This window comes from Denticeps clupeoides, unplaced genomic scaffold, assembly GCF_900700375.1.
Source record: "Denticeps clupeoides unplaced genomic scaffold, fDenClu1.1, whole genome shotgun sequence".
Classification (NCBI taxonomy): domain Eukaryota; kingdom Metazoa; phylum Chordata; class Actinopteri; order Clupeiformes; family Denticipitidae; genus Denticeps; species Denticeps clupeoides.
The window spans coordinates 1-15,927 of NW_021629692.1; the positions used below are offsets into that span (position 1 = coordinate 1).

The 15,927-nt window shown below is 46.3% G+C and overlaps 1 protein-coding gene across 1 annotated transcript; it reads right to left on the reverse strand.

Annotated features, from left to right (window-relative positions):
* Positions 1-24: 24 nt before the first annotated feature.
* LOC114771738 (probable ATP-dependent RNA helicase DHX37) lies at positions 25-15,732 on the reverse strand (the record flags this gene model as incomplete). The annotated part of the gene is made up of 24 exons (XM_028965079.1): positions 15,630-15,732; positions 14,782-14,954; positions 14,578-14,690; positions 14,135-14,477; positions 12,483-12,631; positions 12,181-12,273; positions 11,907-12,003; positions 11,723-11,836; positions 11,541-11,642; positions 10,907-11,021; positions 9,893-9,991; positions 9,090-9,151; positions 8,872-9,004; positions 8,359-8,435; positions 7,100-7,332; positions 6,090-6,201; positions 5,609-5,676; positions 5,335-5,523; positions 4,319-4,443; positions 3,398-3,514; positions 2,671-2,723; positions 840-954; positions 542-679; positions 25-119 (listed from the first exon to the last, which is right to left on the reverse strand). Coding segments are annotated over exons 1-24 (3,018 nt in total), but the record flags the coding sequence as incomplete, so codon positions are not given.
* Positions 15,733-15,927: the final 195 nt, after the last annotated feature.

Genomic DNA, 15,927 nt, shown 5'->3' on the forward strand with positions numbered 1-15,927 from the left:
AATGTCTCTTCCAAAGAAACGTACCTGTCCTTCCAGCAGAAATCTGGCAAATAACTTGTAGCGCTCAAGGCCTTCTGGGTAATCCATCTCCACAGAGGGAAGTTTCCAGCCGACTCTGACTGCATAGAACATGCGGCATTACTGATAAGGCAGACCATGAGTTCAATTTAACCTACTATACATGCAAAAAGTCGAATACCAGCTGCTTTTATTATTATTATTATTATATTATTATTATACAAATACCAGGTACAATGAAAGACATGTAATAATTTACCAATGATTTTCTTCATGACATTTTCATTTCAGCACTGTGCTCATTCAACACATTACTGTATAATTTATTCACTTATTTTTGCTTTAATGTTTAGTAATAATGTTCTATGATTAATTATTACCTGGTTAAATGTCATGGTGGAATATTGTTGAACTGAAAGCTGGTGTCTTGTGAGCAGATTAAGGATGTAAACGCTCATCCCACACCGGCAGGGTGTTACTCACATTCCAGAATTACATAACACACACACACACACACACTTACAGAAGGTGCTCTCGCAGTGGCACCGGATGCGGCCCGAGTCAGGGCTGTACCGGGGTCCCGGGTTCTCCTGAGGGGCGCTGAAGTGGCAGTACTGTGGGAGGATCTTGGGGATCCAATCAGCTTCCACCGCACATACACCTGGAACACAACAGGGCAGCCATCAGATGAGGACACTTTCCTGTACTGTACGTCAGAGTTTATCTCCCAAGAAACACTTTTTAACAACTAGACGTGTGTTGTGTGTGTGTGTGTGTGAGAGAGAGAGAGAGAGAGAGAGAGAGACCGGTTGAACACTCACCTCTCATGTACATTTTTGTCGTCTCCGTGACCTCCTGGTAAACCACAAACTCCGGCAGGGTTTTGAACAGTGCGGAGGAGGGGTGGATGAACACCGGCTCATCCAGGAGGGGGGTCTGCAATGCAGGAAACATACACACACCAACGACATGCGTGTTAGTTACGACAACCACGCTTATTTCCTTTATAGCCCATAATCACATACAGTATGTCTCAGTGGGCTTTAGTACATGTTCATGAGCTCTTGGAAGAAGAAAAAAAAAAAAAAAAAAAAAAACTCAACTGTGTAAATACTGGTCACATGGAATCCAAGAAGCATCATAAAACAGCCCTACTCTAAAACACAATGACACTAACGACAGTAAAACGTGTAATCAGGCCTTGCGAAAGGGCGAGCGATCATACGACCGAATCGAACATCACCAGACATGTCTGCACCGAGTTGGACCAAGAGAGGAGATGCTTTTGACGCACACTTGTATCCATTCCTCCATTTTGGGTCCAGGAGCTCCTCTGATTGGACGCGACGGGGCCAGGTGGTTCTCCCAGCCCCGACAGCACCACCTGTCTCAGACACTGCACCTGAGTAGGCGTGGGGGGGCGGCATCTTTCCCATCGACGAACACGCCACAATCAGGACAACACCGCGTTCACTGGGGGAAAAGATGATCATTAAACAGTAGTGTCTTTTATATGTAGTGTCTTTTTCGTCAACAAAATTAATTACGTAATAGCTTCGTCACACACTTTATGACACAGCGGAAACATAAATGCTGGTCATATGACGATAACTATAACAAATATCATGTAATATAGTTGGGGAATAAAAAAAAAAAAAAAAAAAAAAAACAAGAATCCTGGTCTACAAAATAAAAACTAGACAAAAATTTCTTCATTTTATTATTATGTTATTATTATGCAGTATTTCTGTTTCAGTAAGCCACTTCCTATTGTAATTATGAAATGGGGTTGACTAAAATATAAATAGAATTGCATTAAGTCAATTATCAATGACTAAAATGTCATTGGTTTTCCTTGACTAAAACAAGACTTGAGGAAAAAACAATTATGTAAAATTCAGACTAAAAGTATTACTAAAATGCTGTACAGAGGGCTTGAGGGGGGCAAGAGGTACATTTATTCAGTGATTAGAATAGCTCTGCAGGGATTCAAACAAACAAAAAATTGAGACTTATTAAAGCAAGAAGTAGGCATGGTTGACCCGCTTCAACACTCAGGACTTAATGGCAGAGATCAACAATATTCAGGTTTTGACTGGCGTGCTGCAGAGGTTCGCGGAGTGTCCCTCGCTGCTTGCCGCTCTGCTGGGTGCAGCACATGACGTTCTTCGAAAGACGCTCATCGAAAAACAATGGGATTCTGTCATGTCTACATTAAGGGTGCTGAACGCAGTATACCGAAAAGCAATGAATAGTAAGACCCCCTTAAATTTTTTTCACTCTTTTTTATTTTGCAGCCATTTGCCTACATCATTTAAGTAATTTTTTTCCCTCATTAATGAGAGAAAAAAGGCCAATTAAGGCCAAGCGTTCTAAGCAGTATGTGTTGAGAAAACCAGGCACTGCTCATCACATTTACATTTATAGCATTTACCAGACGCTCTTATCCAGAGCGACTTACAATCAGTAGTTACAGGGACAGTCCCCCCCCCCTGGAGACACTAGGCTACTACCACCCTACCACATGTGATGTCCAATACAGTCCCAGCAGTGAAGCATGGTGGTGGCAGCATCATGCTGTGGGGGTATTTTGCAGCTGCAAGGACACAGCGATTGGTTGCAATCGAGGGAAAGATGAATGCGGCAAAGTACAGGAATATCCTGGACCTGGGTGCTCAGGGCCACAGACTGGGCTGAAGGTTTACCTTCCAACAAGACAATGACCCTAAGCACACAGCTAAAATAACAAAGGAGTGGCCTCACAACAACTCTGTGACTGTTCTTGAATGGCCCAGCCAGAGCCCTGACTTAAACCCAATTGAGCATCTCTGGATAGACCTAAAATGGCCGTCGACCAAAGTTGACCTTCCAACCTGCCAGAACTGGAGAGGATCTGCAAGGAGGAATGGTAGAGGATCCCCAAATCCAAGTGCCAAAAAGACTAACTTAAACGATTTTAGCAAATGGCTGCAATACAACAAAGAGTGAAAACTTTAATGGGGTCTGAATACTTTACGTACCCACTGTGTGTATGAAAGAAAGAAAGAATGAATTAATGAATACATAAATGAAGGGTCTTGTTCCAAAAACAAACCCTTCCAAAGATACAGGATACAAAGGAAGGAGACATGCCCAGGCCAAGGCAAGGGACAACCAGGTCCCCTGTCCCAAAAGGGCAGAATGAGGCGTAAATATGAATGAGTCTCGACTGTCCGGTTCCATTGCCCTCTTTTGCTTACGCGAGATTTACATTTGAAAAGGTGGAAAGCGGTGTTCAGGTTTCGCAGGTATGAGTGAAACTGGGCAGGGGGCCGGGTGCCGAGGTCAACATGAACTCATTTCTTTTTATTTCATTTCTAAAATGAAGACGTGCACGTACCTGCGTTGGTCAGCTGTCCTCTCAGTCGGCGGATCTCCAGCATGGCTTTGTAGCGAAGACCGTTTTCCTCACAGAACTTCGGGGTGCACCCTGCAAACTCACAAGCGCCAACCGCACCTGCATACATACAGACATCACGTCTTATATCATACACTACTGTACATGCACTCAGGAGCCCGGTTATGTTCTCATGCGGGTCTCCCTGTTTTTAAGGCGTCATTTGAGCTTTAACGTTGCGTTCAAAGCTGATACTATAGGTTTTTTATTTCGTCATACAGAGAAGAGCAGGCGTCCCATTTAAATATCGAATTTGATGCACATTTTAAATAAATTAAGGAAACATTTTGGAAGAGTTTGCTGAACACCATAAATTTTTTTTTAAACCCTATTTCTACTGCTTGTCTAATACTAATTCTTGTTTAAAGAAGTGATCCAGCAGAACCACATAGCTGACATGACATCAATTACTTTTGAAATGCATTGATTGTAATCAGGCTTTCACTCAGGTATTGCAGGTGTCCACGCGCCTCGCAAGGTCACAAGGTCACGTCGTAAATCGCAATGCACTTCAAGCCAGATCCACTATATGCAAATTCCTGACACGTGGGAGAAAGTGACATGAATGCCCCGTTGACAGCCCTGCATGTTTGCACTCATGCACGCAGCAGCAAGAGAACAAAGGGGGACAAAAATCCTCAATCTGACGCAATTTAAAACCACAATCATAGCACACTTCCTGATTTGCATTTGATGTTCTCACGTGGTTTGCTTTGTTCCCTCAAGTATTTAAGTCCTGCCGCTGTATGAAACGTGTAGCAAAGCACCCGGCCAATAACGTGTTTTACTACAAACAGTTAAAAGTGGCAGTTTGTCAAACGTAATCGTGTTCACGTCGACGGAGTGGCGATGTGGATTTCTCACCCAGCATGACCATAAGGTCTCCCAGCAGCAAGGACTGGCCCTGCCCCGCCCACAGCCGCTTGTTCTGGGCCAGTCGGGCTCTCCTCTGCCCCACCTTCTCACCATCTTCATCCTTCGCAACAGGCCTGAGAGGGGGAGGAAAGTATTCCCACATATCATCTTCCTGGTTTAAAGAATGATCTCAAATCCCGTTCAGTTCAAAGTAGAATGAAATTGATGATCCACAATACGATATTATCAAATTACATTCTTTCCCATACAGAATGACCATGCATTATCTATGAATATTTTTGCATTTTATAATTACCATACAATTCCGATAGAGAATTCAGAAACGGATACACTGTAGTCCATTCAGTGTCACATGAGTAGAACCTCAACAAAAGGTCAGGTCAATTACTAACAATAAAAATATGAAACAGCGACTCCCATTTACACACCCCACCAACCTTCATTCAATATTCACACGGACTCTGTCGAAACTTTTGTTGTTTCCAGCATCCAGACATATGGTCCGCAGATGACTCACCCTCGTCGAGAGACCCGCCCGTACACTGGGGTCAGATTGGATGTCGGCTAAAGCCATGGAGGACTCTCTCCAGGATGCCCCTACCCTCAACATCACCGCTCTCCTCCGACACTTTAAAATTCTCCAGATGTTCCTCTATCGGCCAATACAAATAGCCTAAATCTAAATGTTATTATGACATTAAACTGAATCTGAGTAATGTACTCTTATTGTTTAATGTGGATAATGTGTTCTTTGTTGTGAACATTCTTGGGTTTCATCATAAATGTGGTGTCACTTTTGTTCTCCAGAGACCAGCTCAGTCTATATAAATGAGATCAAAATGATTGAGTTCTACAATGTCAATCTTCACTAGGAAGCGCTGCAAGCATGATGTATAATAAGCCTGTTTTTGGCAAAAGAAATGAAGGCCACCTGACAGGCAGCATTTCACCCAAAGTCGTTAGCATCATCAGACCCTCGACACTGGGTGCCAACTCTGACGTACCTGTCCAGGTCATCAAAGATCTCGCGGACTGTCATGGCCGCCACCACGGCGATGACGTACGGCATGCAGTCCTGCTGCTGGCCCAGTGCTAGCATTTTAGCATAACGTGGCGAGACCGGGAACGCCGCCATGGCCCTGCCCAGGGGGGTTATGGGACAACTGAGACGAGCTCGCTTCAAGTCAATGACCCTGAGGGAGGGACATGGTCATATGAAGAACCAATGCATACGATCGGGTAAGGTCACGCTGGGTGAGGCGGTAAAAGGGCGCTTACCGTCCTTCACGCGGCGGTTCCTCCAGAGCCCCCAGTGAAACCAGGAGCTGCTCAGCAGCAGCCAGCGCCTCAGAGGACGGGGGCGTGGGGAACGGGAAATTAACCACCTGACACACACACACACACACACACACACACACACACACACAGGGTTTATACTTGAGCGTGGGATATTTTATTAATAAAACAATGCATTGCAGCAGATAATAAAAAATAAATAATAAAATAAAATAATTTGAGAGATATTCTCTCACTACTGTAAATAGTGACTGTACGACTATTCACTTTTTATTCTAGTAAATTTATGACAAATTTGAACCCCCTGAATTTTAACCCCTTCTTCAGCTATAAAAAAACATTTATTAAATGTGCAGTGTCTATTGTACCACTTTTAATATTTTTTATTACGTTGGCAAGGATTATGCCTTTTAGGCTGCAAAACGAACCCTTGTAGATGTGTGTGCGTAGTGGTTTGGGGCACCTTCTGGATGTTGAGATCTTTCATCTGAAGAACCAGGTCGTCCACCGGCCGGCGCGTGATCTCCGCTTCGGAGAACAAGCTGAAATCGCTGAATACGGCTGAAGAATACAACCTGCATACGCACGCATGCACGCACACAGACAGAAGCATTCCTGAGAATCTCGCATCACGCACCGGCTAGCAGCTGCGCTCACGCGAAAATGGTCCACGGCAACGTCCTTGGCCTCCAGATGCCATGCAAATTCTCCAGAAACCATTTACTCGGACGGAGCAGAGTTAATCTCGAATTTTATTAATCCCTCCATCAAGTACCAGAAAGTGAGTCCCTGCTCTTAGGCCGGGGCAATTTTCTTAAATGAACTTATTACACAGTTACGGTCAAAATTACGTGTTAAAATACATCAGTGCTTTTAACGTAGATGTGATTTGTTTGTGTCGGGTCCTGCTGCATCAACGCTTGAGGGTGGGCGTGTCTGCAATCGCGGTTTCTCGTTGATGACAACACCGGCATCTTAACCCGCAATAAACACGACTGATTGGCCAACGCGCTGCATGAATGGACTTTAATGGCTGGCACTTGCTCTGCATTTGAAAAGTTCTACATATTCAACTTTTGACCACAAGCAAATTGAAGTGATGGACCCTCACATTACAGCCTGAACTGTGGTGAAGTTAAAAGTGAAGTCATTGCGAAACACTGCAGCACAGCACTCGGTGACTAAATGTGTCCTCTGCATTTAACCATCGCCCTTGGTGAGCAGTGGGCAGCCATGACAGGCGCCCGGGGAGCAGTGTGTGGGGACGGTGCTTTGCTCAGCGGCACCTTGGCGGATCGGGATTTAAACCGGCAACCTTGTGATTATGGTGCCGCTTCCTTCACAGCTAAGCCACCACGGATTTGCGTGAAATAGTTTAAATATTTGAATCAATTAACAGTCCTAGTTAATTTTTTTTTATTAGGTTCTATAATGAAATTTTATTGCTGCGATTAACTTCACACATGCACACACCTGTAGCAGTGGCCAGGCTCCGTCCTGCCCGCTCTCCCTGCTCTCTGATTGGCTGAAGCCTGTGAAGTCCACGTGACCTTGAAGGACGAGACGCCGGTGACTCGGTCGTAGAAGCGCTTCTTCACGCGGCCGCAGTCCACCACGTAGCGCACGCCGGGGATGGTCAGCGACGTTTCTGCCACGTTAGTTGCCACCACACACAGGCGCGTTCCTGCGGGGGCGGGACGGAACACCTGGCAACACACACATTTACAGCATTTACCAGACGTCCTTATCCAGACGCCTTGCCAGTAGTTACAGGGACAGTCCCCCCCTGGAGACACTCAGGGTTAAGTGTCTTGCTCAGGGACACAGTGGTAGTAAGTGGGATTTGAACCTGGCTCTTCTGGTTCATAGGCGAGTGTGTTGTCTGAAATACGTATAGTTATTGCTATATGAACATTAACCTTGGCATTAATTGTTAACATATATGGTTTGTGTAAATGTTGAGATGGTATTTACTAGAATATTGGTTATACAATAACCCAGGTTCTTACTCATTTTCTATGACTTTTCAATTACTCCATACGTTCTGTGACATTTCCGTGCAAATTTGAGGGGAAAAAACCCAGAAAAAAAGTCAAATTTACCAAAATATTGTTAAACTATCTTTATGACACCCCTGAAAAGCCCAACTTAAACAACAGTGTTTCTTCCTCCAAGCCGTGCAGCCTGAGTAAAATGCGCCCCCATCAGGTTTGGGCGTAGATCACCAGCTGTAATTTACAAGACTTTTAAAACGAGGCACACGGCTGCGGAAATCCTGGAATTTGAAAGAAAGTGAAGTGATTGTCACTTGTGATACACAGCAACACAGCAAACAGTGCACACAGTGAAATTTGTCCTCTGCGTTTAACCCATCACCCCGAGTGAAGCAACGCACACAGAATCACGTGAAGCCAGCAAAGATAATACAGACGTGTGCTAGCTTTAAACGTCGAAGTTGTAAAAGTACATTCCTGTCTCAATCAGATTTCAGTGACTTTTCCTGAACTTTATGTTTATTTCGTATTCCAAAGGTTTAAGGCCTGAAAAATTCTATTTTCAAACTCCAGGACTTTTCCAGGTTTTTAATGACCGAATTACATTCTTAATGTCCATACAGCTAAATGCATGGTTAACAACTATTATTTTCAGTGGGTTATACAACATCTGCTACCAGATGAACGACAGAGCTGTGGTCCAGTATCTGGCCAACATTAACACACACAATACTGCACCTTGGCCTGCTGTTCCGGTGCAAGTAGGGAGTAGAGAGGCAGAACGTAGAGAGGGATGGAGGGGTCCGATTTCTCATCTGAGAGAGGACACACGCATTACACACACAAACAGACTATCTAGACACTAGAATCCGACACCCAGGAAAATACTCACAAAGCGGAGATTATAAACAATTATAACAATTTCACAATTCCAACAATAACGTGACAATTTTGTAATTAACAGTGCAAACATAACAAAGCATGTCAACATTCCTTTATATAGGCAAGAAAATATATATATATATTAGTAGTGCTCAGTTGCGTTAACAGACAGCTAATTGGCTAATCGGCAATAGTTAAAAGGCTAACGATGATCATTAACATTTAATACTTTATTTTTCTCCACCAACAGTGCGTGTGAAGGCCCGCCAGCAGCATCACTCGCATGTTCGACCAGCGCGTGGCTGCTCACGTGTCCCACTGCTGGTTGGACATGAATATCGAAATCAATATTTGTATATAGATTAATACCGTAATCGTCAGGGTTGTCCCCCAAGTCAAGATCGGAGACTTCGTCCCCATCTTCTTCTTCTTCATCGTCACCCTCATCACCCTCCTCCACTGGCAGAGCTGAGTAGTTGTCCAGATCTATACGTGGAAGAGCCTGACGAGAAGGACAAAGGAAGAGATTTCAGGTTTGAAGAGATTTCAGGTGCCTTTTCAGAGCAGATTTTACAACGAGAGCTCACCGCCGGCTTCTTCCTCTGCTTCCTTGTAAAGTGCCGCAGACCTTGGGCACGGTCTTCGCCTTCTGCACATAAACACACACACAAACAGAGGAACCAAAAAATTTACTACACAGATACAGAGAATGATTCCTGAATACAAAACAGAATTCTGCTGATCTTTTACTGTTCATGAGTTCAGAAATATGACAGAGGACATCATACACAATGTAGATCATGTCTCTGGTTCCAAACGTGAGGGTATTTACATGCAACACTAATTTGTGCCAACTATAATTTAAAGACGTATTTGCTACTTCGGGGAAAGCGTATACATCACTGACTGTCCCCACACGCTGAGCACTGATCGGTTCCTCCAAATATGCAAACGTGCGGTCCATCTTGGAGTATCCCCCAGTCGTCTAGACATATCGCTAATTTGTGGGTCTTATTAAGATGAAGGCAGCAGGTGCTTTGTCTGATGTAACATCTGGGCGTCCTCTGTTCGCATTCCAGCAAGCATGGTTTAAACATGCTTCACTCTGAGTGTTTTTTGTGCGCGGTTTCCTATTGGCCATTTATGGGGAGGAAGAGCATTTATGTGGGGTGTGCCCGCTGCTGGTCGCGAAGCGAGGAGAGGGGGCGGCATGTGATAACCAGCTCCGCACACTGCACTTAGTTAACCTGGAAGCGTGCGGCGTCCGATGGATTACTGACAGATCAATGGCTTGTTTTAATTCGATTTATTAAAAGGTATTTTTAAGACCTTTAAATTACTGGACATTTACTGGGAATCCCTGGTGTGTGTGTGTGTGTGTTTGGCTCACCGGTGCACTCCCTGTTGGGCTTGTAGGGAAAAGCTCTCCTCAGTCGCCTGCACAGAGAATGAACCTCGGCCTGGCCAGTCAGAAATACCAGTATCCCCCCTAAACACAAAAACACGCAAAGAAAGAGAACAAGTTGTTATCAAGACAAAGTTTCCCAAGGCGATGTTGCATTTCCAGATTCAAAACAAAGCCCATCTAAAGGCATTTTTCATCCAACCCAGTGATCTGTACAAATACAGTTATACCAACAGACCACTGGGGGCAGTGGTGGCCTAGCGGGCCCATGATGGGAAGGTTGCTGGTTCGAATCCCGAGCCGCCATGGTGCCACTGAGCAAAGCACCGTCCCCACACACTGCTTCCCGGGCGCCTGTCATGGCTGCCCACTGCTCACCAAGGGTGACGGTTAAAAGCAGAGGACACATTTCACCGTTATTGCTGATAAGTATTGTCCTCACCCATTGTTTTTATTCAGTGTATTATTACCATGTCTCTACAGCACTTTGGTGACCAATTCAGTTTCTGAAACTGTCATTTATAATTATCAAAATGTTTTATTACAGCAAGTTTTTATCTTTAGAAAAAAAAATTGCCATTGTGAAACACTGCTTTTAACCAATCACTTCAGATACGTTCTGAAACAGAAGCCCATCTGGTACGACTGTGAGTGGGGAGTGGGAGGGGCCAATCCGCTCAGCAATTTTTTTTTTTTTTTTTGTGAAGTGATTGGTGTCACTTTTGATACACAGCAGCACAGCACACAATGCACACAGTGAAATTTGCCCTCTGCATTTAACCCATCACCCTGAGTGAGCAGTGGGCAGCCATGACAGGCGCCCGGGGAGCAGTGTGTGGGGATGGTGCTTTGCTCAGTGGCACCTCAGTGGCACCTTGGCGGATCGGGATTCGAACCAGCAACCTTCTGATTACGGGGCCGCTTCCTTAACCGCTAGGAAGTGGCCGACAGACAGTGGTTCGCCGACATACAGGAAGAAAGAAACGGGGAGAGACGGACCCGATGGCAGCATGCGGTGGATCTTGCAGGTCTTGCGGAAGGCCTCGCCAGTGTAGTCCTCCATAGCCGTCCGTTTGTTAAAGTGCACAGTGACGGGGAACTGGCGAGCATCCACCTACACACACACACACACACCCAGAGTGAAAGACACGTTACGCGTTCAGGACTTTTCTTAAGCAAAAGGGGGAGATTTGAGGCGCTACACAACACGTGCACTGAGAGCAATGTCACCATCACTAAATTGTAACGTTCAATCAGTGATGGCAATAAGCTTTTCTAATGTCTTTGGCGAGGGGCGAGACAAAGGGAGTTAAAATCATGGTTAAAATCCAGCCAGAGTCTACACACAAGTGGAGTGGAATTACAGACGGCCTTTCTGCCGATTAATTGCTAATTATTCATTTGTTTGTTTACAGAATGAGCTGCATCAAACTGTGCGACATATCGTTTGTTTCCTTTTTATAAAAACTGCCAGTAAACTAGCGCTTTGTTAATAAACGTATAAAATCTCTTTGCGCGAGTACACCAAGTTGGAAGGACATGGGGTTTTGGTAAAAGGGGGACACAACAGTAGAAGCGGGTTTGGTTCGGTATTCGTGACGGACTAGTCTCGGCTCGGACCGACAAGCGATACCTTGACGACGGGCGGAGGGGCGGGGAAGAGCCTCTGGTTCTGGGTGAAGTCTTCCACTCGCAGCGTGGCGGACATGATCACCAGCTTCATGGGCATGGCCCTCTGCGGAGGGGGGGACACGCATATCACAAAAACTCCTCCCCGAGCGTCCCCGCTGCCGCCCGGCCGGCCGGCCGCGTTACCTTGTTGCGCAGCGGCACGATGCGCGACAGCAGCCCTATCAGGATGTCCGTGTAGACGCTGCGCTCGTGGGCTTCATCGATGATCACCACACTGTACCGCTGGAGCAGGAAGTCCTGAGGAGGGGGAAACGGAGGCCGATGGATGGACCTGGTGCGTGAGTCGGCGAGCGGCTCTCGCGTTTACCTTCTGTATTTCTTTCAGCAGGACGCCGTCCGTCATGAATTTGATCTTCGTGCCGTCGGTCACGTTCCCCTCGTACCGAATCTGGTAGGAGACCACCCTACAACAACACGTACACACGCGCACAACCGGGTTTGTTTCATGTCACCGTTGGGCGCAAAACTCAGCAAACGGGCGAGTTGAACAAAAAGTGACAATAAGTCTGTGCAAGTCTTAAACACCGTAACAAGTCTGGTTAATTAGCAGTGAAAAGACGACATGGGCGGAGGCGTCCTACCCCGTAGGCAAGTTCATCTCCGTGGCAACGCGATGAGACATGCTGACGGCGGCGACCCTCCTGGGCTCGGTCACACCGATTATGCCGCTGCCGCTGAGAGAGGGTCACACACAGTCAACCTGATCAATACCACGCGGGACAACCCACCTAATAATTAGGTCACTGTTTTGTTCTAAACGCGAAGCTTCAGCTTCACAAATACAGAGTTATGGCAAGTCACACTTTGCAGACATCATATTTGGATTCAGCCTGTGGAGGAGTTGTCTGTGTGTAACGGTCAGCGTGTGTGTGTGTGTGTGTACCTGGCATATCCGGCCTCATACAGGAACTGAGGAACTTGTGTAGTTTTGCCGCTGCCCGTCTCTCCACACAGGACCACACAGGGGTTCTCCCTCACCGCCTCCATGATCACATGCTCCTCAGCCAACACCGGCAGCTTCAGACGAGCCTCCTGCACACAGACACACACACACACACACACACACACACACAACTTTTCAACATTTACTAATACGAGGCATCATGCGGCCGTTCAAAATTAACTCAAACAGCCTAAAGTCTGGGATCCACTGATTCTAATGAGGATTTTTTTGCCTGTTTGTTTGTTAATGAAACAAAATGATATTGAACAAATTACCTTTAATAACGTAAAAAAAAAAAAAAAAAGATCATTAATAAAGTGTGCATAAACCGAAATAAGCCGTAAAAAAAAAACCCAACCAACGGTTGGCCTAGTGGGGAAGGAAACGACCCGTAACTGGAAGGTTGCAGGTTCGATCCCACCACTCACTTAATCACTCACTTTCAATTCACAAACAGGGACGTCAATCAGTTGTGCTGATTGGTCGATGTTAGCTATAACGATTAATGAGACACTGACATTCAAGTCCAATGCATTTCAAACCCTAAAAACACATCAATCAGCAGATGAATATCGGACAGTTATTCAGTTCCTAGATTTCATTAGAGCAATAACTACATGGAGCAGAGAATCGGACTGGGTTAACGGTCCCATATTATGAATTATAAATATCGGTCTTATTGGTCCCCTAATACTGTATCTGAAGTTTCTTTCTGAAATTCATCCGTGGTGCAGAATTACAGCCACTATGATCCAGTCCCTAAATCGGGAAAAAAAAAAAAAAAGGAGGAGAGCGGCCTATAGAAGTTGAAGTGAAAGTGAAGTGATTGTCATACACTGCGACACAATGAAATGTGTCCTCTGCTTTTAACCATAACCCTTGGTGAGCAGAGGGAACCAATTATGTCATCAACACCATTCACCAACCACAATGTTTGGCCCAGACAGGAAGTCGTGTCGCCATTTTTCCAGAAAAAAAATTAAATTAACCCAATTTAGACCCACATAACGGAACAAAAACATAAATAAAATAATTTTTGTTCATTTTTACATCCAATCCCAGGGCAGCGGTGGCCTAGCAGTTAAAAAAAGTGGCCCCGTAATCAGAAGGTTGCCGGTTCGAATCCCGATTTGACCAAAGTGCCACTGGGCAGAGCACCGTCCCCACACACTGCTCCCCGGGCGCCTGTCATGGCTGCCCACTGCTCACCAAGGGTGATGGTTAAATACAGTGGAGAAATTGTTGTGTCACCGTGTGCTGTGCTGCTACGTTTCACTTCACTTTCACTTCAATCACCGAGCAATTGCAATGCTTTGCACGTTTTGAAGCCATGACTTTATTTTTAGGTAAGCATGAGAAACGGGAGGCAACCTTTCCCCTTATGACATCATAAGGGGACAAATTCCATATCTGATCTGAGTTAATGCTCTCTGTACAGTGAAGCAGAACGACCAAAACACTCAAAACCCTTTACACCTATCGCCATTTCTAGCCACTGCAGAACCATGGACGGGCTCGGGGAACTCGTATTAATGTTAAATAACCTCACAAAGCGACATTTTCACACAAAGACGTTATCTGAAAAGCCATACCTGTATCTCGGCCAGTCGGTCCACGGGGACGAAGACCGCGGGCTGACACGCCTCTTTACTACATGACGGTTTTTCAGTCTTTCCTTCCTTCTCCTTCTCCTCCTCCTTCTCTTCCTCTCCTCGCACCTCCGAAAAGGCTGCTACCTTCTCTTCCTCCTCTCCTTCGTCTCGTTTCACGTCCTCATCTGAACACTCCTCCTCGCTCGAGTCGTCCTCGGAGGGCGAATCCTTGCTCTCTTCCTCCTGACCTTCGTCGTCCTCCTCTTCCTCCGCTCTTTTCCTCTTCCTGTTAATTCCGCTCAGGCTGCTGATCCGCAGAGGGGCCACTGCATCGGCGGCGGCGCTGCGAAGAGGCGAGAAATCCCGGATTAATCGCGGGTGCGGACGCACGAACCCGGCGAGGAAACCGGACCGGCGCTGCGGCGAGCTCTGCGGCGTCTCACTTCCTGGCGTGAAACAGCTTCTCTCCGGTGCCCAGCCTCGCCGTGGCGTAGAGCAGCTTCAGCTCCGACTCCGGCAGCTGCACGTCCGCCAGTTTACCCAGGATCTCGGCCCGCTGGCGAGAGAAGAGGAGCGGGAGTGACGCCGCCGCCCAGACACCAAAAAGCGCCTCGACGCGTCCCACAAAAAAATAAAAAGCCGCTTACGCTGGCCTTCTTCTCCTTGACCTCCAGAACCTTCTCCAGCTTCTTCCGCTCTTTCTTGGTGAGGGCCTGTTTCCTGGCAGCCGGCCTGTCCGCGCTCTTCTTCTCCTTCCTGGCTCGAGTGGCCGGGAGGACCAGCGCGTTGCTCTCGTCCAGCCCCTTCAGGGACAGTCCATCTGAACGGCAGAAAACGTATGTTCACAGGGTGTAATGAACCAGAAGACCCGGGTTCGAACCCCACTTACTACCATAGTGTCCCCGAGCAAGACACTTAACCCTGAGTGTCTCCAGGGGGGGACTGTCCCAGTAACTACTGATTTTTTGCTATTGGACCGTTAATGTAAATGAGCAGGATTACTGTCCCAATAAGGAAAGTCGTACGAGACGGTCTTCACCTCTCATAGCTTCACCACGAGGCCGTGTTCATCTAAACATCTACTGAAGCTCCAAAACCGGCTCTCTGATACACAGACATGACACCGAAACTCAGGCAAAGTTTACAAAACTGGTGTAAAGAAAGCGTAAAAAAGACCCAGTTTTCCCCCTTTAACATTTGCAGAAGTTTTAAATGTGAAGCGACAATAAAATGTTGGAAATGTGTTAGATAAGGGTGGTGGTAGCCTAGGTTCAAAGTAAAGTGGGTGGTAGTAGCCTAGTGGGTAACACAGTCGCCTATGAACCAGAAGACCCGGGTTCAAACCCCACTTACTACCATCGTGTCCCTGAGCAAGACACTTAACCCTGAGTGTCTCCAGGGGGGGACTGTCCCTGTAACTACTAACTGTAAGTCGCTCTGGATAAGGGCGTCTGGTAAATGCCGTAAATGTAAATAGAAGAGATGACGTTTTTACCGCCGAGCTCCACCACGACGTCGCTGCTCCTCTCCTCCCGCTGCCGAGGTGCCTCGGACGGCTGCCTGCCCTTCCAGTTGTGCCTCTTCCTCATCTTGCCCATCTCCGCCAAACTCGGTCCACACGGCTGCGGTCCACAGGAGAGCAACATTCCGCTTATAAACGCTTTATTATAGGAAATTGATTATTATACGATATCCCGAGCATGTTCTATTCTTGACAAGTTCGGCCTTATCAGGGCTCTTAGTTTTTGTAAACTCAAAATCTATAGAATTCGAACGAGAATTGCTGGTGTCTT